Raw genomic sequence first — 24,295 nt, forward strand, 5'->3', positions numbered from 1 at the left:
CCTAAAAGGGTGAATTTGAAATCTGTCCTTCCTTCTACATGTATTAATTAGTATTCTTCTTTATAGAAGGGTTTTCTTTTCCCACTCCCTTCCCCATTTTTAATATTCCTGTTGACTCTTAAATCATTTGTTTTTGACTCTTTGTATTAAAATCCAGTACTATTTACAATTCTCTTCGATGCTTGCATCGTCTCATCTGTGGCTAGTGGGTTGGCTCCTAGGTTCTTTTGACATGTTCTCATTACTCTTGCTTGCTTCTGCCATAACAAAGTATTCTAGACCACCCTTGTTATATCTCTGCCCCAAACCTAAAGCCAGCCACTTATCTGAGGATTTCTGGTTGCTTTCAGTGGGGAGTGGTATTTTGGCATGAAGATATACATCTTAGCTTGATCGATGGAGTGTTACCATCTCTGGACTCTTCAAGTAGGTAGGACGTAGGGATAGGATTTATCTGTTTTAAATCACAAGGTTGTACTCATTCAAATCACCTCTTACCTCATTCCATGCGTAGATCTCTTTCCTCCCACTGAGAGAACCCTGGTTCTCGCCATCCGCACGTTTCTTTATTTGCTCCATCCCACGGTGTGTAATAAAATAGTTCCAGAATTACAATACCAAGCCCCCGCCCCCCAAAACAGGAAAGCTAACAGGTTAGGTTAAAGATTTTTCTTTTCAGTTTTTCTCCCTATAAGCAGCCAAAATACCATGTTCAAGGCTTAGTCTTTTATCTATACAATTTTATTATCCACGTGATGCCCAGTTAGGTTCGTTTGTTTCAGTTTTAAGGTTTGCCTTCCCTCCACCCTTTTGATTTAATTTTATTGCTTTTAAATTCAAAGCAGTTGAATTTTTAAAAAATTTTTTTAAAAAGTACCCTCGTACTACATTAAAAAAAAAAAGTACCCTCGGAGGCAGCACCGCCATCTTGGTCTCTCACACTGTTCCCATCCACGCCTGGAAGGTCATTGTTTTTATTCATTTCAGATACTAGTTTTCCAATAGTTTGCAAAAAAAAGTAAAAATTATTTCTCCTTCTCTTATTTTTATGCAGCAGATAGCACAGTAGATATGCGCCACATCACATGTCTTTGTTCATTACAATATACTCTGGAAATCACTCCCATCTCGGTGTGTATCATTCTTTGTATCATTCTTTCTGCTGGCTACGGGGGACTCATGATGTGGCTCTATCACGGTTTATTCAGACAGGGTGCCGGGGACACCGAGGTTGTTCCCGTGACTTGCGATGACAACTAATACTGGAGCAGATAGCCTCCTGCTTCCATGGTTTGATGTTTGTACAGTTGCATTTTCACAGCAAACTCCTACAAGTGGGATTGCTGGGGTCCAAAGAGAAGCAAACATGCAGTTGTGTTAGATGTCAACACTCATTTTACATTTTCCTTTTTTTTTTTTTAAAGACTTTATTTATTTATTTGAGAGAGAGAGAGAGAGTGAGAACATGAGGAGAGGAGAGGGAGAAACTGGCTTCACGGTGAGCAAGGAGCCTGGTGTGGGGCTCGATCCCAGGACCCTGGGATAATGACCGAAGCCGAAGACAGATGCTTAATGACTGAGCCACCCAGGCACCCTCATTTTATTTTTTTAATTATGTTATGTTAGTCACCATACAGTGCATCATTAGTTTTGATGTAGTGTTCCGTGATTCATTGTTTGTGTATAACACCCAGTGCTCCGTGCAGTACGTGTCCTCCTTAATGACCATCACCGGGCTGACCCATTCCCCCCAGTCCCCTCCCCTCTGAAACCCTCAGTTTGTTTCCTGAAGTCATGGTTCATCTCCCACTCCGATTTCTCCCCCTTCACTTTTCTCTTCCCCTAATGTCGTCCATGCTATTCCTTATGTCCCACAAGTAAGTGAACCCATGTGATAATTGACTCTCTCTGCTTGACTGACTTCACTCAGCCTAATCCCCTCCAGTCCCATCCATGTTGATGCAAAAGTTGGGTGTTCATCCTTTCTGATGGCTGAGGAATATTCCATTGCAGGTGCCCTCATTTTATATTTCCACTAGCAATGTAGCTTCCTTCATCTTAACACCAAATATGAGAAAGCAAACAGTATTGTTTTTCCTACTTTATAATAAGGAATTTTAGGCTCCCATAAAATTTACAGTAAGTATATAAAATGTAATTGATCATAACTAATAATATGTACACAATATAATAATACAATTATATGTAATATGATTAGTGATGCATAATACATATATTACTTAATTGAATATGGTAAATGGGCTTGCATTATAGGGAAGACTGACGTGTCTCAGGAGTGAGTGTCTGTATTTTGTGTGCATTTCTAGAAGTCTCAGTATCTGGTTCCATACAGATAGGACGCTAGAAGGAGGCTGCATGTTGCTAGGGACGGGCGCACATTTAGTAACAAACAGCACACAAAATCTAACAAAGAGAGAAGTGAGAAGAGAAGTATAAAAGGCAGCAAGTAACAAGGCAACAGTCCAGAATCATTTGGTAGAAGGGTAAAAAGCTATACCTAACTTAACAGGTCTTAAAAGCATCATTTAACTAGAACTCAGTACACTTTTGAGGTTCACAAAGATGACCTTGAGATATTATAAAAGGTAAGGAGAAATGTAGTTGTGGTTTTTGAATGCCCGTGTTGACCTAGGCATGGTGCTGGTATCCTTCATTCCTGCAGGGAATCGCCAAATCCTGCCGCGCTGGTGCATTTATATGGTTTTGGGACAGAGAACTCTGAGGCTTGGAGAGTTCAAGGAACCTGTCCCAGGCTTCCAAGCAGCAAGAGGCAGAGCCAGTAAATAGACCCAAAAATCTTACCCATGATTTCTTTCCCCGTGACCATCTATTAGATAATCCTATAACCTACCAAACCTCCCCAACACTGTCCGTGCTTTACTTTTTCTGTCATTGATCATCATCTGAAATAGTGTGTGTGCATGTGTGTACTTATGTACATATACAAACACATATTTATTGCCTGCCAAGCACATAGTAGGTGCTCATTAACTGTTTGGTGAGTGAATGACTGATATCAAAGTCCATGCCTCTTCCCCCTATCTCAGGGCCCTGCTTATAGTCACTGGTTAAGAAGGGGAGGATATGTGTAATGTAAGCAGTCTATACTCTCATCCGGGCTTGCTGGAGCTGCTCGTTAGCCTGTCTTCCTACCTTGCAGTTATGTGATACCATATTCATTGCTCAAAATTGTCACGTTGGCGACTTTACACTGTGGATACTGGCAAACATGATGGTGTTTTGTTTTTCCTGAGAAGTTGGTTGTGAAACATTTACAAATACACCCCTGCAAAGTTCCATTAAAAAGATACATTTGCGGGGCGCCTGGGTGGCTTAGTCAGTTGAGCACCCAACTCCTGATTTCAGCTCAGGTCATGATCTCAGAGTTGTGAGATGAGGCCCCTGCTTCAGATTCTCTGTCCCCCCGCCCCGCCCCGACACCCCGGCCACACGCCTTGCATGCACTCTCTCTCCAGGAGGAAACAAACAAACAAACAAAAGATGTATTTAACATCTTAAAATGTAAAAATTCATCCAGAAAAAGAAAAAAAAAAACAAAATAAAACAAAACAACTTCAGCAAGACTGGGAAATCTGTCTTGTCTCCATCAGACACACGTACAGGTTCTGGTGACCTTTAAACCATTTTCAAATTATTCTGATTTTTCTTAAGCTAGTTCTGAGTCTGTTGATAATGAGCCAACTAGTCAACAAATATGGCCCCTGGAATGGAGAGGCCAAAAATTTAAAAAAAAAAAAAAAAAAGACATAGATAAAAGAACCAGGATGGGCACTTTTGCTGACCCAGTGGGGCTCTGCGCTTTCATGTAAGCTGACTCAATTCCCACATCTGCCTGCAGAGTTCACTACTACCAGCCCCACTTCCCAGATACGAAAACGGGAAGAAGAAAGAAAAACAGGAGCGGAGAAACCTTCCCTTGATTACACTCTGTCCCCCTTTATGTTGAAATGAAAATTTCCCTTAAATTACCACCTGACTTTTAGGCACAAGAAAACATCTGGTTTAATTACAGTGAATTTACATGAACCTACTGACAAGAAGCACAGTTAAAATTAGCAATTTTAGTACGCCTTTTTTTTTTAAGGGAATGAAATTATAAAGTAATTAACCTTTGTTGTAGAACTCTGTCAGAAGGATGGAAAGTTCTGTGCTGTTAGATACAAGAAGAAATGAAATTGTGGGAAGGAAATATGTGGACTCATTAAAGAATTATAAAGAAAAAAAAAGAAGACTAAAGTAACATAGAATTAGAAGATAAGACGAAAGCAGAATCTTTCTCCAAGAAGTCTTCTCACAATGAGAGAGAGAAGGGGGATAAAAAGACCCAGATGAATCAAAAGAAAGTAAGAGGGCTTCGTTGGAAGGACATCTTGACCTGTGAAACAGTAGTGTGGGGTGGCCAAAAGAGCCTTGGTGCCAGGCTGAGATGACCTGGCTTTGCCACTCAGAGGTGGTGACATTGTTTTTTAGCCATTCTGAACCCACATTGATCAGAATATGGAAAAAAGGGCGATTCAGAAAATACTTTGGAGTCAGAAGAATGCAGGTTCCATTCCGGCTTCATTCACTTCATTGTTAGGCAGTCTTTGTTGCTCACGGACTTCGCACTGCAGTGTCCCCATCTGCAAAATGGGGTGATAATGCCACCAACCCCTTTAGAGCGTCCTACCTGAAAGTCATATGGAAAGCCCTCAACTTACCCTCTGCGGAGAGTCCACACTCAGCAGTGTGGGGCCAGTATCAGACATGGAATGCAGATTTCAACCAAGGAGTGTAACTTGAAAGAAACCAAAGCAAGGATCTTTGCAAAATTTCTGTTACGCATGAGCAAGGGGCCATTTTGGAAGAGCCTGTATACCTCTGTAAACTCCATCTCAACTATCTCACTCTGACTGTGGGAATGAATGTATGCGCCAGGGTTCCAATAAAATTTTACTGATAAAACAAGCAGCTGGTTGAATTTGGCTGTAGCCATGGTTTGCTGACCCTTGATCCACACTGATTCCTCCTAATTATTTCCTCTAATATCTTGGCTTTACAATCCAATGATATACTAATGGTTTCCCCAATTGGTATCTCGGGGCTGGACCTCTCCCATGCCCTCTGGGTTCATTTATCCAACTGCCTGTTCAGCCTATCCAGCTGGTTTGCTAATCGGTCTCTGGAATTAAACATATCCAGAGCTGACCTCCTGATCATCCCTCAACCACCACCGAATTCATTCTTCCCACAGTCTTCTCCATCTCCATTAAAGCCAACTGCCTTTTATTAGTGGCTTGAGTCAAAAATCTTGATTGCTCACTTTTATCACACCTACAGCCCTTGTATACCTTTCAACATGGATTCTCTATGGTTGGTACCCTTTTGTTTTGGTTGAAGCAGTACCACATAGCATCCATCAGCACATTCTCTTGGCTTATCCCGCAATCGTTGCTTACAGATTCTACTCCTCACTCTTTGGTCCAAGCCACTGTGATGTCCAACCTGGATTATTACAGTACTCTCTTAAATGATCATTCAGCTTCAGCTCTGGCCCCTACACTCTTTTCTCAGCACAGAAGCCAGGATGATCTTGTTAAACTATGAGGCAAATCATCTCATCGCCCCTCTGCTCAGAACCTTCCAGCAGCTTCTCATGTCACTGAGATGAAAAGCCGTAGTCCTTACAGTGCCTCTCGGGGTCCCATGTGGCTACAACTACTTCTGGCTTCCTGTCTGGCCTCGTCTCCTTCTGCCTCTGCCTTACTACACAGATCTAGTCATGGTTCTCCTCAGATATGCCAACTGTGTCCCTCCCTCAGCACCTTTGTGGGGGCCATTTCTGCTGGCAAGAATGATCCTCCCTCAAATAAACAGGGCTGATCCCTACACCTGTTTCAAGTCAATGTCAAGGAGATCTTCCTTGACCTTTCTGTGAACAACTGGAAGCCTCAGGCACCACACTCTGTCCCTCTTCTCTGCTTCATGTCTCTCATTAGCATTTATCACTGATGTACTGTGTATTTCAGTATACATTTTAGTATCTGTTTTCTCTAACTAGAATGTACATGAAGGAGGCCATTTTTTTTTCTGTTTTGTTTACTGCATATTTTTTACAAGCACCCAGAACAGTGCCAGGCAGAGAACAAGCATGCAGTAAATAACTTATTGAATGAATGAATCTCGAGTCTTCAGAGACAAAATAGATTTTAAAATTATTTACCACAGAAATCAGAAGATGCTTGAAGAAAGCTATTTAATACACTTAGTGAGCTCTGGGAAGGATATGGCTTCTATGATGAGCAGTCTAACACCATTCAGAAAGAATAGGGGCAAGAACACCAAGGAAAAGAGGAATGATCCTGATTCTGCAAGAAAAGCATATTGGTGCTCTCCAGGATACACTAGAGCAGTTCTCAGGGGATGTGATGGGACCGGGGGAGGAGCAAACACAGAGTAACACCACCTTTGTGCCAGGCTCTTTGCTCAGCCCTTCACACATGCTGATATATTGAATCACCACAAGACGTATCAAGTAGGGACTATTTTTATCTCCCACTTTGAAGGAAACTGAGGCACAAAGAAGTTAAGCAACTTGCTTCAGGTTATACAACGAGATGGCAAGAACAGGACAGTCTGGCTCAGCCTGTGATCTTAGTCATTACACAGTGCTGCCTTTTGGGGCCACAGGGCAAAGGTGCGAGTTTCCATTCAAGGTGGCAATCTGATTCTTAAAGTACCTTCCCAAAGAAATGAGAGAAGAACACCACTAAACCTGCCCTGGGAACTGGAAGAGGATGCCATCCCCAGTCCGGAAGGAAGGGATGCAATGCTGTGTTGAGGAAGGGGGACCTCCATGGGGCAAAGATGTCTTTGCAGTAACTTCACTGAAAGAGACCCCTTCCTCACCCCGGGAGCCCAAGAGGAAAGGCTTCCAAGCCTAACTGCATTGAGACCCTCCAACTTTGACTGACCAGGGCTGAAGGCAAGGGTGAGTTCATGGAGCTCGGAGTGGATGGAGTGAGGGTTTGGAGAGCAGGAGACGCCATCTTTATGTATCAGTCCACAGTGTAGAGAAGGAGAGCTCTCTCTCTTCAAGCCTGCATATGGTAAAAGAAAAGGATTTAATGAAAGGCTAGCTTTGGGAAGAGATGTTCCAGTTACAAGTAGGGGCAGTATTCCAGATGACTTAAGACTGCCTTAAAGATATCAAAACTGTTGTCTCTCTGACAAGGAGCTTCCTGCCACCTGGTTATTTTCCTTCTCAAACCTTCCCCACCCCACCCTCAAGCACATAGACCTCTTATGTGGCCAAGTAATAGATGGGTATATCTAAATTCTTCCCCTTCCCTCTGGGTTAGAAATATTTGAAACAGGGACTCTGATAATCACTAGCAACACACATCTTGACCCACCAAAGTAAACCATCTCGTTCTACCTTTTGTAAGGTTGCATAAGGAAAGATTATTGGACAGATGAAAATATGCTTTCATTTTTATTAAAGGGGACTAATCTGATAATTCAAAGCAAATGTCCCCTGAGCATTATAGCAAGAAGCAAGATTTAAAAACAGAATAAAACACTAATCCATATTCTCACCAGAATATAGAAATAAATGCTGGGGTAGAATGGAGTGGAAGGCAATACATGGAGTGGAAGGCAATAATGTAAAGAGGCTAGTTCTCCCAGACTGATCTTTGTAAGAGTTTAGCACTATTTACTATATTAGGATTTTTATTTAGTAATAAACCCTATAGAGCTTAGGGATGCATGTATTTAGGAATTTAGCTTAGGAATGTATTTAAGAAATAAAAATTATAATGAAAAGCAAGATTCATTATTATTATGAAGTTAAGGTTATCTTTTGAGGGCATAAAATTGATTATTCATAAGTTAATGAGATGAATATTTGTTTTATATGCTTATGTGGTGTTTATTTCACAAAAGGATAAAATGAAGATACTAAATACCCTTTTATACTGATAAATTTTACCACTTATGGGACATGGAAAAATTATTGGCAAACTATAAACCAAAACTTCACTCATCCCCCTACACACAAAACTTACATAATTTCACAGCAAATGGAGAAATAGAATCAGTAGTTTAATAAACTTTTCCAACAAAGAAAACACCAGTTTGGAATGGTCTTACAAGTACAGACACTCAAGGCAGTGGTATCTCCAGTTTTACAAATGTACCTTCAAAGAACAAAAAAAGAAGTAACACTTGACTCTTCATTTTATGACTTTAGTGTGATCTCAATATCAAAACCAGACAAGCTTATTATTATAAGAAAAAGAAAAATTAAATGCATATACCCCAAACAAAATATTAGCAGACAATCCATTGCTGTGTACACTAGGAAAATAATAATTTATTTTAGAAAATCAATATTGATTCAACATTAGTAGATCCATTAATGTAATTCACTACATTAACTCAGAGAGGGACAAAAATGTATCATTACTATAATAGGCACAAAAAAGCATCAGTTAAAGCTCAGCATGATTTAAAAAGAAAATATCCTTGTACACCAGGAATAAAAAGGACCTTTTTATCCTGATAAAGGGACTCTAAGAAACCTGCAAACATCATAGTTGAGGATGAAATAATAAAATCATTTTCTTTAACATTGGAAAGCACACAGATACTTACCATTATCTCCGCTAAATATCATATTGATGGCTCTGGTTGAAGACAGGAAAATTAAATAGAGTTAAAAGATTGGAAAAGAACAAAACTATTATCAACTGTGATGGTATGACTATTTACATAGATAACCCAAAGAAATTTGTACACAAATTATTAGAATTAGGAAGAGAATGTAACATGCTTGACAAAAGTTGGCATTTAAAAGCCAATTGCTTTTCTAATCACCCAATAAGTATGTGGTATGTTTTTAAAGATACTGTTTACAATAGCAATAAAAATATAGGGTATTTAGGAATGAACCTAACGTAAGATTTCAAGATGTAGAGTATATATAAGTGTTGTATAAAGAACTGAATGAGATTAAAGAAAACCTAAAAGAGAGGTATGCCATGTTTATGGGTGGGAAAACTCAATATTATCAAGACATGATATAGAAAGACCTAAATTATTCCCATTTGATCTATAGTTCATGCCATTCCAATACAGAAACAAGACATTTTAAAAAAATGTCCAAGGTCATCCTAAGATGTATATGTCAGAGAAAAGGCAAGAATAGCTAAGAGAGGGGCACCTGGGTGGCTCAGTTGGTTAAGTGTCTGCCTTCAGATCAGGTCATGATCTTGGGGTCCTGGGTTCAAGCCCCACATCCAGCTGTCTGCTCAGAGGGGAGCCTGCTTCTCCCTCTGCCTGCTGTTCCCCCTGCTTATGCTCAGTCTCTCTCTCTCTGACAAATAGATAAATAAAATCTTTAAAAAAAAAAAAAAAAGAACAGCCAAGAGAGTTCTGAACCTGAAGTACAAACTTACAGGCCTTGCTCCACCACATATTAAGACTCCTAAATCTTTGTTTCTTAGGAAGATGTGGTATTGATAGTGGGATAGTCTAATAGAACAAGTGAACAAAACAGAACCTAGAAATAGACCCATATGTATGTGGAAATGTGATGGAAGGCAAAGGTAGCATGGAGATCAGTTGAGTAAATAAATTTTTCTTTTTCGTTAAGTGGTGGTAGGATAGGGAAAAGAATTGAAATTGGATCCCTGCCTCATACCATACATGAAAACACAATTATAAATGAGTCAAAGACATTTTACAAAAGTCATGATTTTAAAATTATTTGAAGATAATTTAAGAAAATATTCTTATGACCTAAGAGAAAGTATTTCTTAAGTAATATTTTTTTTGTTGGAGTTTATTATTTTTGCTTAGGTTTATCTAACCCTGGGATAATTTTTTTAAAAGATTTTATTTATTTATCAGAGAGAGAGAGGGGGAGAGAGCGAGCACAGGCAGACAGAATGGCAGGCAGAGGCAGAGGGAGAAGCAGGCTCCCTGCTGAGCAAGGAGCCCGATGCGGGACTCGATCCCAGGACGCTGGGATCATGACCTGAGCCGAAGGCTCAGTTGCTGCCTAACCAACTGAGCCACCCAGGCGTCCCTGGGATAATTTTTCAAATGCAAGTAGTTGAATTAGGAAGTGGTCTGGTTGTGAAGAGTGGTAATGGATGGAAGGAAGCCAATATTAATGTGTTATTAAGAAAATTACCTTGTCAATAACTGTGTTTTAGAATCATGCCACTCCAAGTGTGATCCAGAGACCAGCAGTGACTTATGAAATCTTCCTGCTCCATGACAAGATAATTATAGAAACAGAGATTAAGAATTTTAAAAGGAGGAGTTTGCATTTTTCTATGTTTTTAAATTTCACCTTTACTTTTTAATTTTGCTTTCCTCTTTTTGGTTTTGTATTTTATGATAATAATGGTTCTCATTGGGCTGGAAACAACCACCACCACCACAACAATAAAATAGTCACTTTTATTGGAGGTAGTTTGAAAAGTATATATAGATGGGGCGCCTGGGTGGCTCAGTGGGTTAAGCCTCTGCCTTCGGCTCAGGTCATGATCCCAAGGTGCTGGGATCGAGCCCTGCATCGGGCTCTCTGCTCAGCGGGAAGCCTGCTTCCTCCTCTCTCTCTGCCTGCCTCTCTGCCTACTTGTGATCTCTCTGTCCAATAAATAAATAAAATCTTAAAAAAAAAAGAAAAGTATATATAGAATATGTCATGTAGTTAACCCAACCAAACAGTGAGGAGACTAGTATACTCATCCATTAGCTTCTTGTCATTCATTGCTTGAAGGATGTTTTAGGGGCATTAACTCTCTGAGACTTCATGCTTACCCTGCATAGAAACCAAGTTTGCTTTCACAGCCTTCAGGTAGAGTAACAGATGTTTTGCAGTAAGCACTAGTGTATGGGCAGGACACCAATAGCATCTGCTACTGAGTCTGTTGGGTTTTTTTCCCAGCTTTATCAAGGTATACTTGATAAATAAAATTGTATATATTTAATATGTACAACAGCATGATTTAACATACATATACATTGTGAAATGATTACTGAAATCAAGTTACTAAGTCTTTCTCTTTCCTTCTCTAGAAAAGATCTGATAAATTTGACTTCATTGAAATAAATAATTGATCTTTATCCAAAGGTAGCATAAAAAGAAAAGGAAAACACATGAAGTGAGAGAAGATTTTTATAGCACACATAGCCAATAAAAGGATCAGTAACAAGAATATACAAAGAACACCTACAAATAAATAAGAAAAGGATAGTAATATTCAATAAACAAAGATGTTTATTTAGCAAACCTCTTTAGTAAATAAATCTAAAAGGAAATTATTAAAACCAAATAAAACCTCAATGAGGTGTGAGTTCATGCTCACTAGATGGTCTAGAATTTTAAAATCTGACAATACTAAGTGTTTGTAAGGATTTAGAGAAGTGGGAACTTTCAGAATATTGAGGGAGTATGAATTGTTACCCCCACTTTGGAAAACAATTTGACTTTATTCAGTAAAGCTGAAGACGTTTATACCTTTAGTCTACCTATCCTATTCTCAGGTACACCTAAATGAAATCTATAAATATTCAACTGAATGTCCAAAAATATTCATAGGTGCTGTGTTTTAAGTTAGCTCTTCTGAGAAGTCATCTTATCATCCATCTTTAGCACATCTCACCATCTACTGAATGAAAAATAAGGCTGTATTCATAAAATGAATAAAATAAAACACATGCATCAACACAGATGAATCTCGAACAATGTTGAGTGACAAATGCAAATCATATAATGATTTGTATGTATGTATAAGAATGTATGAGAAAGTATGTACGTATAAGAATGTATGTATGTATAAGAAAGCCAGAAGAAACAAAATGATGTCTTAGTATGAGGTCTGAGTATATATTTATAACTCCAAATAAAGAGAATGATTAACATAAAATTCAGGTTAGTTACATGATTGAGTGTTTTTGGTTTTGGTTTTTGGAAGGGGGAGAGAGAAGTCAGCAGTATCAGATACACAGGGTGCTTCAGTGAAACAGTGATATTTTATTTCTTAGAGGGAATAGTGGGTACATGTGTGTTCACTTCATAATTATTTTATGAACTCTAAAATACATTTATTCCATGTATTTTTGTCTTATGACAGATTTCACAAGAGAAGCGTTTTAATAGAGTCAAAAGTAATATGAACAAAAGCAATAAAGTCCTAGGAATGCAATTTGTAAGAAATTTTAAAAACAGATTTTTAAGGGAGGGACAAAAAAGGAACATTAATAGGTGAAGATTTAGGCAGCATTACTGATAGGAGGACCCTTTACAAAAAGACGTCATTTGCCCCTCAGAGAAGTAAAGAATACAACTGGAACAAAAGTTCGACTGGAACATTTTTGAAGTTTTGTAAAATTTTTCCAAAGCTCTTCTAGAAAAACAAGTGGATAGTGAGAGCCCAGGAAACTTCACAAAAGAATAATAAAAGAAAAGAGCTTTTTTCTGTCAACTATTCAAACATGTTATATGAACACAGCAGAAAGATACTGTCAGAATAAGAGGCTGAGGCTCAGTGAAACAGAACAGGGAGCCACACAACACATGTCAGCCTATAAAATCATCGAACATGCTAGTAAAATGACATTTTAAATCACTGGGGAAAGTTCTGACTGGTCAATTAATTGTCCTAAGAAAACTGTAAAGAACTGTACTTAGATTTCTACTTTGTGCAGTGTATAAAATAAGTTCCAGATGGATTAATGAGTTAGGTTTCAAAGGAAGGTGGGGATAAATCCCATAGAAGAACATAGAGATGACCCTTCTTCTGACCTGGGGTGAGAAAGAGAATTTTCTCCAAACTGGAATTGGAGGACAGGTCGCAGCTTGATTGTCACACTCGCAGCCTCCCCTGGGAAGACTGGCCTCTACATTTCTCCATCCAGCTCACTTTGCACCACTTAGAGCTTCTTGAATTTCCTATTGGCAGATGGTTTCACTCTCACTTCTCAAGAAGATGGAGCCCTAAGGACACCTCAGCTCTGTCCTCTCCAAAGCAGCTGCACATTTTCTTGTCTTCTCTTGCAAGAGGGAAGGTGCTTTCTTTCCACCCACCACCATTCCTGTCTTTTCAGGACAGAACCACTCCAGTCCTTTCCTGTCTCTTTTCCACTCTTCTACCTCTTACTTCACTTTTGGATTTTTCCTGATCACCTGCCATTCCGTCATAACCTCTCCCGCCCATGGGGCATAGGGGCCACTGATGTGGCCCATAGTCCATCCCTGCTCTTCTTGTATCCGCCCCTCGTGGCCCAAAGCGCTGATCGGTGTGGGCACAGTCCCTCACCTTTGGCTCTCTCCTCCATCCACAGTAGGAGGGCTGTGAGGCCAGCTTTCCCCTTCAGTTATTCTTGTGTAATTCACAGGTAACCTTGAAGACAGTACATTCAGTGGGCAAATTGAAGCTCACAGTTTCCATGACTATCCAGTCACATCCATCACTGTGAACCAGCCCCTTCTAGATCCCCCTTCAACTACTTCCAAACAGCCCTCATTCCTGGTTCCGAGGTTCCTCTCTGAATCATGGCTTCTCAGTTTCTCAGTTTCTTCGTTTCCTTTTGATTGTTAAGATTGTAGTTCCTCTTGGCTTAGCCTTGGACCTGCTTTTTGGTTCCCCTCTAAGTAGTCACCCAATCTGATCTGTCCACCTGCTACTTAGTGTTGCCATTTAGGTGTTCTACACACACCTCAAACAAAGCATCACAAAACCCAACAGCTTCCTTTCCAAAACTAGCCCTCCTCTAAGGCTCCCTTTCTATGAACAGCACTCTGACCACTCCAGGTGTCTAAAACAGACAAGCTGGGTTTTTTCTTGACACAGTGCTTCCCTGTTTCACCCTTATCATAACATCACCACCAAATCACATTCGCTAAGCAGCTGCAAATCTCCTGCACCATCTGCTGCTTTTCTGTACCACCGTCACCCTGTTGACGAATTACCATCCTTTCTTTCCAGGATGGCCTTGCTTCTTCCACTGTTGTCCCCACAAAGTGACTCACTACATTCCAACACCTACCCCCCATACTTTCACCCTAGAAACTTTTACTAATCCATTGTCTTTTATCTTCCACTTAGCATCCTGACTTACCAGACTAGATTTTCTCTGCTTGTTATAATTCTCCCAATACTTTGTGCGCTTACCTCAAAGTCCTGATATTTGTGACAAGGATGAATAGATAAGGGAAAGCAATTAGAGATCTGACAACTTAGAAGCTTCTAGATACCTTAAAGAGTCAAGAAGTGAGTGAAAAACTGACAAAAATATTTGTAATCTATGCAAAAAATCTTATATCTTTAAAAACAGATTATAATTACAAACCCATAAGACAACGATGGACAAAAATGAGGAACCATAGAGGAAAATGAGAACAGGGTATAAAGAGCATGTTCATAAAAGAATCAATGCAAATGGCCAATTAAACTGGAAAAAAAAAACCTGCACTCTCCAGTTTTCAAAAAAGGATACACACACATACACTTAATTTTTTAAATAGTCAGTGTTGGCAAGGATTGGAAATAGTCATGTTCTTCTTTTGGGGAGCTCAGAATGGTACAAACTCTGTGGAAGGCAATCTGACAAGACATGTCAAAAGCCTTAAAAATAAAATAGTTCATCTACTTTAGCCCAATAAATTAATTTCCAAGAATTTCTCTTAGGGAGATCAGCAGAGTTTCATGAAAATGCTTATTTATAAGAATTCTCATTGCAGTGTTACTTATAATCATAAAAAATTCAAACCAATTTTAATGCCCAATAATAATGGTGACAATAATGGGGCATTAAAATGCATGGCCCCAAAGAACATTTAAGGTTTCTCTTTTTAAAAAATCTGTGTTTTGTTCAGTGATAAAAAAAAAAGGTCACAACAGACTATGCGCTGTAGGAGTTTAATTTTTCAAAATATGTATATGCATAGGCATAAAAATACTGGAAAAATATCTCCAGTTATGGGGATTGTGAGTGATTTTGTTCTTTTCTTTTTTTACCCTATCTGTATATTCTTAATATTCAACAAATTCTGTGTATCATGTCCATAATGAGAAAAACTAAATATATTTTAATTTAACAATAGGGAACTGATTGCAACATATGGCCAAGGCTATATCGAGAGAGGCATAGCGTGATGATTAAGAGTATATGCTTTGAAGCTCACAGACAGGTGTTCAGTTCCCTCTTTACAACTTAAGAGCCAGATGACCTTGAGCAAGTTATTTAATTCTCTTAGCCTCAGTTCCCTTATCAGCACAAACGAGATAATACATACTGGGCAGAGCTGTTTTGTGGCTTAGGTGAAATAATGTATGTAAAATTCTGATCAAAGAGTAAGTGCTTAGTAAAAGTACCTGCTTTTATAATGCCAAAATATAAATAGATCCGGTAACGATTTACATGTATTCATGATTCCTTAGGGGGTTATAACTGGAAGTTTGGAGAATCATTTATTTTATGGTTCAGTATCTTCCAGACTGTCATAATGATGCTGGAATCCAGCAGGAGGATGCTGCCAGGAAAACTGACCTGGGTACAGAAACAGCCTAGGAAAGGATTTGCTCATTAGGGCACAATGCTGGCATGGGTCATTTATTCACCTACTCGACCAACCAGCAAGTGGTTATTAAGCTTCTACCATGTGGCAGGCAATGGGGACTCAGCAGTGAAACAAACTAGCTGCCTTCTTGGAATGAGACAGACTTCTCGTAATTGGACTGAGGTTTCAAGACACATAGATCCTGTTGGATTCAGGAATTAGGAAACTGAGGACTAGTTGGAGACCCCTGCCTATAGTTGAAGACAACCTGACAAGGTCAAGAAAACGGTAGTGAAGCTCACTATGCATACCTCAGTTACTAATCTTAAGGCAAGAGTCTGATTCTAGAATCCCGCCCGCCAGGAGTGCTGGTACTTACTGATGTCCTCCCTGTGCTGGTCAGTTTAATTCAAAGTCGGACTTGCTCAATCTGCGAGATGAAAGACCATTGACGATCCAGGAGAGGGGTTAGCAAACTCTGGCCTATGGGTCAACAGTAGTCTAGTGTGGTTTTTTTTTTTTAAATAAAGTTTTATTGGAACACAGCCACACCCATTTATTTCTGGATTTCTGTGGCTATTTTTGTGCTGTAAACACAAAGCTGAGCAGTTGTGACAAAGACTGTATGGCCATGAAGCCCAAAGTATTCATTATCTGATTCTTCATAGGAAAGCTTGGCCAACTGCTGTTCTAGGTCAACAGGGCTGGGGAAATGGAGTGGAAAGTGACATCAGGTTCCTAACTTTTCCCTTCTGTAGTTCCAGGAGCTGTTCCCCTAGAATCCATCCAAGGAGGGCCCTTTGAGGAGAAGATCTACATCCAGTGGAAGCCTCCCAACGAGACTAATGGGGTCATCACACTCTATGAGGTAGGAAGACCCATTTGCGTATCACTTGGCTTGGCTATGTTCAGTTTGCGTCAGTTTGAAGTGGGATGCATGCCTCCTGCGTGCAGACTCCATTGAGGGCTTGAAGGTGAGTGAGAGACACAACTCAGGCAGGGGTTTCTGACAATGTAGTGGGAAGGAGACACAAGGGCATACAGCCGAGCTGCTTGACAGCCCCAGTGACAAAGAAAACTGGACACACCGCACACTGCAGGGATGGCTGATGTCTTGAGAACGGAGTCGGCACCCGGGGAGGCAGACTGTCCTGGCATAGCCAAGGAGACCCCTGCCTGGCCAACAGTAGGTTAGTTCAGTTTGTCTGGAAAACCACAGTGCTCCCCTGATACTCATCCTACACCTGCCAGCTTCTGGGCTTCCAGGAGAATCCCAATGTCAGTCTCTGCCCTGGGGCTACGTGATTCCTGAGCCCTCATATCACTGCAGCCACAGCGTATTTTATTGCTGCTCTGGTGACGGGGTCAGAAAGCGCCCTCCCAGCATCAGCAGGGCCTTATTCTATCAGAAGGGGAACAGAACCCCCTCTGGCAGGAAGGCATCCATCAAGCCAACACCAGGTGGCTTCCTGAAAACTTTCCAACTTAGAGCAAAGTGTGTAGAAGTCCACTGCAAAACATACACAAGCAACAAACCTTCAATAAGGCAGATTGGGCTGAATGCTGGTACTGAGATGGGGTCAAAGTTGACTCTCCTCCCTTCCCCCACCCTGCCCCTGCATATCTGGAGACCCCCGGAGACTGTGGCAAGCGCTGTGGTGGAGAGCTCAGCAGTGCAGAGGTACAGAGTGGAGAGCTCAGCAGTGCAGAGGTGCAGAGGTGCAGAGGGAAGAGTGTGGAAGCCAGAGCTGCAGGGATGGAGCCCAGCATCCACAGTCTCACGTGACCTCTGGCAGTTCTTCCCCTCTCCAGGCCCGCTTCCTCCTCTGCAAAATGGAAGTGGTGATGGCTGCTTCTGGGCTCCACTGGAGGGTCTGAGGTGGGCAAGGTTCCCAGCACTCCTGGGCTGAAATGCACTGCAGACACCGAGGGCTCATGCGGGAAGGCAGTGAGAGGTACTGAGGTGCACTGAGAGCGAGCTGGGAAAGAGCATCCCCACGTAAGAGAGGAAAGTCAAAGAGCAGTGGTGAGGGAGAAACAGGTGAATTTGGTGGGCACAGGAGCTCTCTAGAGAGACCTGGAAGGACCCCAGAGCTCTCTGAGAAAGGAGAAGGCCATCCACCATGTATGGTGCTAAAGAAAACACCTCCGGAAGATGCCTTAGCTCACCACATCCAGCATTCCCCTAAAGAAGAGCTGCCTAAGGCTCCATCTTGGGCCACATGGTTGGGAGAAGCTTCCTTCCTGGGGAACTTGCTACAGGAGGGGAGGGGCCATATTGCCTTTGCCCAGAATGTGCTCAGTAGTACCTCACCAGGGAATAGCAGGTCCTCACCTGAGACAAAGCCCCATCATTTCAAAGCAACCTGTCGTTCTTTGTGACACCCCCACCGAACCAATACAAGTGAAATAGACATCCATGGTGTGTGGCGACCAGCTCTTTGTAAAGCAGAGGGAAGGGACCCAGAACTTTGGGAGTTAAGATACTTGGTACTATTACATAAATGGCTCTCTATGCCAGATGTTCAAGATTTCTGGAATTCACAGGCAAGTAACACTTCAAAAGGTTTGGAGGACCAACATACAGTTCTTTACCATTTTTTATTAATATCATTTCATAAAAGACATCATTTCAAAAATACAGAAAGGACATAATTTAAGAATAAAAGGCAGTCCTTCAAATTGCATAAATTTAGCTTTATGAATAACTCATGAGTCTCCTTATTTTCTCTCTTTCTGCCTTGAATTGAGGACAACTTTGTCCTGAAAAGGCCCTAGTCCTTGTGCCTAGCTGCACTTGGAAACCACTGGGCTCAGTCATGTGGAAGGAAGAGTCTTGTCCCTGCACAGACCGACTTCTTCCCTGGGAGCCGCATCCTTCTTCCTCTAATGGGATGTACGCTGGGCTGGGTTGGGGGAAAGCAGGTCGTGCCGGTCTATGAGAAGAAGAGAGGCATGGATGGAGAGAGAGCAAGAGAGTGATCCCAGCCGTGAGTGGCACACGCTGTTTGAGCAGTAGTTCCTCAAAGTTGACACTCATTGTGCGGCACACTCTCTGGAGCTCTGGGCACCAAGGTGGGCATAGATTGGCACAGGGCACCCTTCTTCTCTTTTGCATGTGAGCCCTGAATCTCATGCAGTTTCTAAGACCAGTCACTGGGGATGCCGGCATTTCTGCGAGGGGTTGTCCCAGACAAAGCTCTGCCGAAACACCTTCAGGTAGCTTTTTGGCTTCTCTTTGGGCTGTGATTACAGAGAGCCAGGGATGGAAGGCTGTAGCTGTGTGACTTGTTTGTGAGCTCTGGAGGTCACCTTTCGGGAGTATGCTATGCTTCTTGGATGTTGTCGTGAAGGGAGCCAACGAGGCCATGGGCTGAGGTCATTGTATTTTGAGCATAAACATGGCAGGGCACCTGGGTGGCTCAGTGGGTTAAAGCCACTACCTTCAGCTCAGGTCATGATCCCAGGGTCCAGGGATCGAGCCCTGCCTCGGGCTCTCTGCTCAGCGGGGAGCCTGCTTCCTCCTCTTTCTTTCTGCCTGCCTCTCTGCCTACTTGTGATCTGTCAAATAAATAAATAAAATATTTATTAAAAAAGCATGGCTGTGACCATGTGCTTCCCAAGTTAATGGAGCTTCAGAAAGTAAGAATGCTGGCTTTTGAAGTCCAACAGCCTAGTTCTGAACCCTAGCTCTGCTCCTTGCGTGCTGTGTAACCGTGGGCACATCAAGTAGCCTCTTATTTACACTGATCTATAAATATCTATTTATGTTTAATGCTGTGTTTGGCATTTAAAAAATAGCATCAGTAAACGTTAGCTCTCACAGTACATAATGATAAGGAAGTCGAATGTCAGAGAGGTCACGTGTGGAGACCAAGGTCATAGAGCTAAGGTGGCAAGTTTGTGGGTCCTAAATTCAAGTGTGGATGCCTTACCATTTACTCATTGTGGCTCATGGACTGGCAGCATTACCAGGTTAGAAACATAGCATCTCAGGCCCCACCAGACCTCCTAAATCAGAATCTCCATGTGAACGAGATTCCCTGATGGTTCAGACAGGCATGAACGTTGGCTCAGTAGTGCTCTAGACCACACCACTGCTTAGAAAATTTCAGCAGTTGGGGCGTCTGCGTGGCTTAGTGAGTTAAAGCCTCTGCCGTGGGCTCAGGTCAAGAACTCAGGGTCCTGGGGTCGAGCCCTGCATCAGGCTCTCTGCTCAGTGGGGAGCCTGCTTCTCTCTCTCTATTTGTGCCTTCCTCTCTGTCTACTTGTGATCTGTCTGTCTGTCAAATAAATAAATAAAATCTTTAAAAAAAATTTCAGCAATTGATATGAGACTATGTCCTCCTGAGTAGAGAAACAGGGAGTCCCTTCCACGCTGGGTTCAACCCATTCCTGCCCCAGCTCACAAGCAGGAGACCTTGCTTTTAAAGACATTTATAACAGAGTATGTGTTTATGAGGCAATTTCCAAATTTAATTAGATGAAACCAATTTGATTTTTAAAATTAGGTTCTGGTTGTAATTCCTAGAGAGGAACCCATAAATTACAAATCACCCTCTTCTGGTCTCAAACAGTATATTTTGTGACAAAGAAAAATAGGCTAACACAAATAGAAGAGAAATCAATCTAGGATTCTCTCTACTGTCCTATATATAATCTTGGACTTGGCAAAGTGAAAAGTCAAGAAGAAGGGCAGTGGATGTAGTGAACGAGGGTTGTGACTATGTAAATATTGTATATATGATTCAGTATAGTAGGTTCAAGTAAATTTCAAAAATTCAATTTCCTTCCCTATGAGTCTAAGTCACAACCTCTGTGTCCATCCTTGGACAGTTCTGCCAAATCTGAGTGGCTTTGGTTATGTCTCATTCTCTCTCTGGGCTTACATCCCCTCTTTGTAATATAATGGTGTCAGATCATTCCAGGCCTCAGCTGAGTAAGAATCAAGAGAAAAATAAATCCATGTCATATCCATAAAATCACAGGTTAATACCTCATTTTGGAGTTGCTCTGCTATTGAAACTTTGCCTGTAGCCATAGTCTTTGGACACAAAAGCAGTGATGACACTTGAAGAATAACAGCTAGGGCAAAGGCCCTGGGGTAGGAATGACTTTGACAAGTTTAACAAACAGGAAGAAGGTCAGGGTGACTGTAGCTTCAGGAGCCAGGGAGGAGGATGATGAGATCACGTGGGAAATGTGTGGGCAGGGTCAGGTTGTGCAGGAATTCTAGTGTTTGTGCTTTATCCTGAGAAACATAGAAAGCCCTGGGAGAATTTTAAGGAGAGGAATGAAAGAATCAGATTTATATTCTTTAAAAGATCACCCGGCTTTTTTGTGGCGAATGGGCTGTGGGTACACAGGCATCTTGGAGACATCTGGAAAAGGTGCCAGAGGCAAGGACATTTCCATCTCCTATAATACTGCAAGGAGGGCTGAGCTCCTTATGGGAAGATCTTGTATCCAGATGGAAGATGCGAGAACTTTGTCACATCTGCCTCTTTCCTGCTGCTAACCTGGTCTTTGACGCCTTTTCTTTCAGTCAGGACTTCTTATCTAGATGTGCTCCCTGGAGCCATGGACCATGAGACCATGGACCTCCCTTCCCTAAGGAACGGGAGTCTAGCCCTCAGCCTAATGCCCCTCTGGGGCTGTGAAACAGTCTAAGACCTCCAGCAGTTACGACCTCTCTCCCTGCTCACTGAAGTGGGAGCTGAGTGCTCCTCAGAACCCACCAAAGCCAGCCTCACCTTCACTGTGACAGGAGGCATTAGGATGAATCAGACCATGGCCTCAGATCTCTGGGGATTTGTACTTTAGTGCAACATACAGAGTGCACCTCTGTGATCAGTTTCCTAACACTGTGACACATAGTGCTCAGAGCTGGGTAATGTCAGAGGCCTCGTCGCCACAAACCAGCAGATCAACGTCAGACATGCAGAATCTCGGGCTCCAGCCCAGACCCACGGAATCAGAGTCTGTATTTTAACAAGATCTCCCAATGATGCATGTGCACAGGCAAATGTGAGAAACACCGGCCTAAGACAGCTTACAAGTTCAGCGCTCGGACCCAGGAAGCGCTGCTTAATGAAAACACTGCAGGCCTTGAAGGAAGGATCCTTCCATTTAGCCACTGAATGAACGGAGTAAGATCCCTGCTCACATGGGACCGGAGGGCTGAGTGGATTCAACAGGGATGTGGACGTCAAGCCATCTCCCTAGACTTTTCCAGAACCCTGCTTGGGTTTGAACGAGATAGCAGGGTTCCCCTGTCCGGGGCCCTCGCAACTGTAGACGGGTACTTGCAGCCAGAATGGGGTCACCGAGGAAACAATTGAGCCCGTTGTTTAAAAACTCTTCAATAAAATCATTCAGAGGCAAGCTGTTCAGAGCTCATGAAAAACAGTAATCAATACGTGTTTCAATTCAATTAATTGTTCTCGTCTCTGTCCAAAAATAAAAACCACACAGTGTGAGGGAACTGGGCCAGAAGATGTTACACTGGCAACTGGGTTAACGAAGTGTGAAAATATTTAAAATTCAGACACGTGAAACTTCCCAGTAAGCCTTGCTGTGGAGCACTGAGAATCACCAAGTTTCTAATTACAGTGTATAAATCTGAGAAGCTTAAAGGGAATGAGAGGACCCTAATGAGGCAGGAATGGGTGTCTTGATTATGCTGGAGTTGATTGACATTTATCTTGCAAGCTATTCTAGGCTCCTGGCCTTCCGAGTTAAATAAAACACAGACTTCGCCTCCATAAAATAAGGCGGCATTCCCGTGTGGGAGCGCTTTGAAAAGGTACGGTAGGTCAGAGGGTTGTCAATATTTTTCCAGCATACAGATGACTGGGCTTGGTCTAAGCAAAACGCAGGGGCCCCAGAAATCCACATTCCGTCAGAGCACATGATGAGAAGGCTGAGACGCAGAGGGGTTCCGTCTGGGATTGGAGCCGGCACATGGGGATGGAGAGAGGGGAGCTGGCTGCAGGCTTGGGCTTCCCAGCCAGCTCTCACAGAGGGAGGCCCTCAGGAGGTGCTGACTCCCCAGGCACACCTTTCTCTTGTCCTTTGGCTTAGCTACAATGGTCCCTTAGGTCCTGCTCTTCCCCAGACTCACACATGGCTCTGGTCCACAGAGGAGTGGTCGGGGGGAGAGGGGGGCTATGGAATGTGGTCCTGATGAGCAGAAGGTGGTATAAGAGGAAGTGACTAACACAGCCCAAGCAAGAATTTGCATAATTCAGGCTGGATCTACGTTAATTAGGATACACAATTTGCATAATGCGGGCGGTTATTAGGTATAACTTGAGCCAGGCTCTAACTAGGAACAAAAAAAAAGCTCTTCTTTCTTTTGAATTGTTTAAGTCAGAAATGTGGGAATCATTCATTCCTCCCCACCTGCCATACAGCTCATGCTCTAGAAAGTTTGATTGCTCCTCCTGCCGAAATAGACAGAGGTTAGGTTACGTGGCCCCATCTCCACCACTCACCGATGCCTCGATCATTTCAGGACCTCCCTACCCATCCCCTAACCCCTACTCACAGGATTCCACTGCACTCTGCAGCCAGACAGAACACCTTAACAGGTAAATCCAATCACATATCTCTCCTAATTTGGCTTGGTCTTAATGGTTGGGGTCTGCCTCTCTGCCTCTAATGTCATCCCTTGTCCTTCTTCCCCTTGTCTTCTGTGTACCGGCCCCCCTCCCTGGCCTTCTGTGATTTTCTCAATCCCACCGAATTCTCTGCAGCTCACGTGGCTTTGCAGATGTCCTTGCTTCTGCCTGTAGCACTTGTCACGTTAGAGTTCTCACGACTGGCTCCTTCCTCTTACTCATCTCCAAGAGATGCCTTCCCTCTCCCGTCCACTCCATCCAGCAACTTGCTTCTATATTCCCTACCATTTTCACAATCTGAACTCCTGTTGTTTGTCTGCTTTTGGGTCATCTCTGGGACCTCAAGGCTCATAAGGGCGTGGGCCACGTGATGGTTATTTGATGTGTCAACTTGGTTGAACCGAGGTGCCCAGATATGAGGTCAAATATTACTCTGGATATTTTTGTGAGGGTATTTTCAGAGAAGATTAGCATCTAAGCCAATGGACTTGGAGTAAAGCAGGTGGCTTCCACTGTGTTTGTGGGCCTCACCCAGTCAGACGAAGATCTGAATAGAACAAAAAACAGCCTTCCTGAGCAAGATGGAATTCTGCCCGCAGATGACCTTAGAATTGAACTATGTCAGTGGTTCTTACCTTGTTCTCCGGCGCAAGAGCCTTTGGTCTTGAATTGATGCTGGCCACTTACGTTTTTGCTTTTCAGTGTGTATTTAGGACCTAAAACAGAAATTTGCATGTAGTGTGTGCTCAGTACTCCTTGGGTGAATGTGTAGATGTGTGCTTTGTTTTAACAAGGGATAATGGTGAAACTTTTGTCTAACAATTTTAGTGAATTTAGTGAGTTTAGTGAAGATTAGAATCCTATCTTGAGAGCCCCAAAACATACACATAAATAGGTAGTTAGATACATAAATGGATAGATGGAAGGTGGATGCCTGGGTCTCACTGCATTCAAATTAATCCAAATCTCTGGGAAAGAGTCTTTATCCATGTGTTTTGGTTTGTTTGTTTGTTTGTTTTGTTTTTTAAGTTCTTGAGGAAATTCTAATGCACATCCAGGGTTGGGGAAAAAT

General features: G+C 42.2%; 1 protein-coding gene across 4 annotated transcripts in view; it reads left to right on the top strand.

Annotated features, from left to right (window-relative positions):
- PTPRT (protein tyrosine phosphatase receptor type T) overlaps positions 1-24,295 on the top strand; it is an 804,817-nt gene that overhangs the window by 379,501 nt on the left and 401,021 nt on the right. For all 4 annotated transcript variants that reach the window (XM_044263018.1, XM_044263019.1, XM_044263017.1 and 1 more), the window contains one exon: positions 16,360-16,469. In XM_044263018.1, coding sequence (XP_044118953.1) covers positions 16,360-16,469 — 110 coding nt within the window. The remainder of the gene's footprint in view (positions 1-16,359; positions 16,470-24,295) is intronic.

This window comes from Neovison vison, chromosome 8 (assembly GCF_020171115.1).
Source record: "Neovison vison isolate M4711 chromosome 8, ASM_NN_V1, whole genome shotgun sequence".
Classification (NCBI taxonomy): Eukaryota; Metazoa; Chordata; class Mammalia; order Carnivora; family Mustelidae; genus Neogale; species Neogale vison.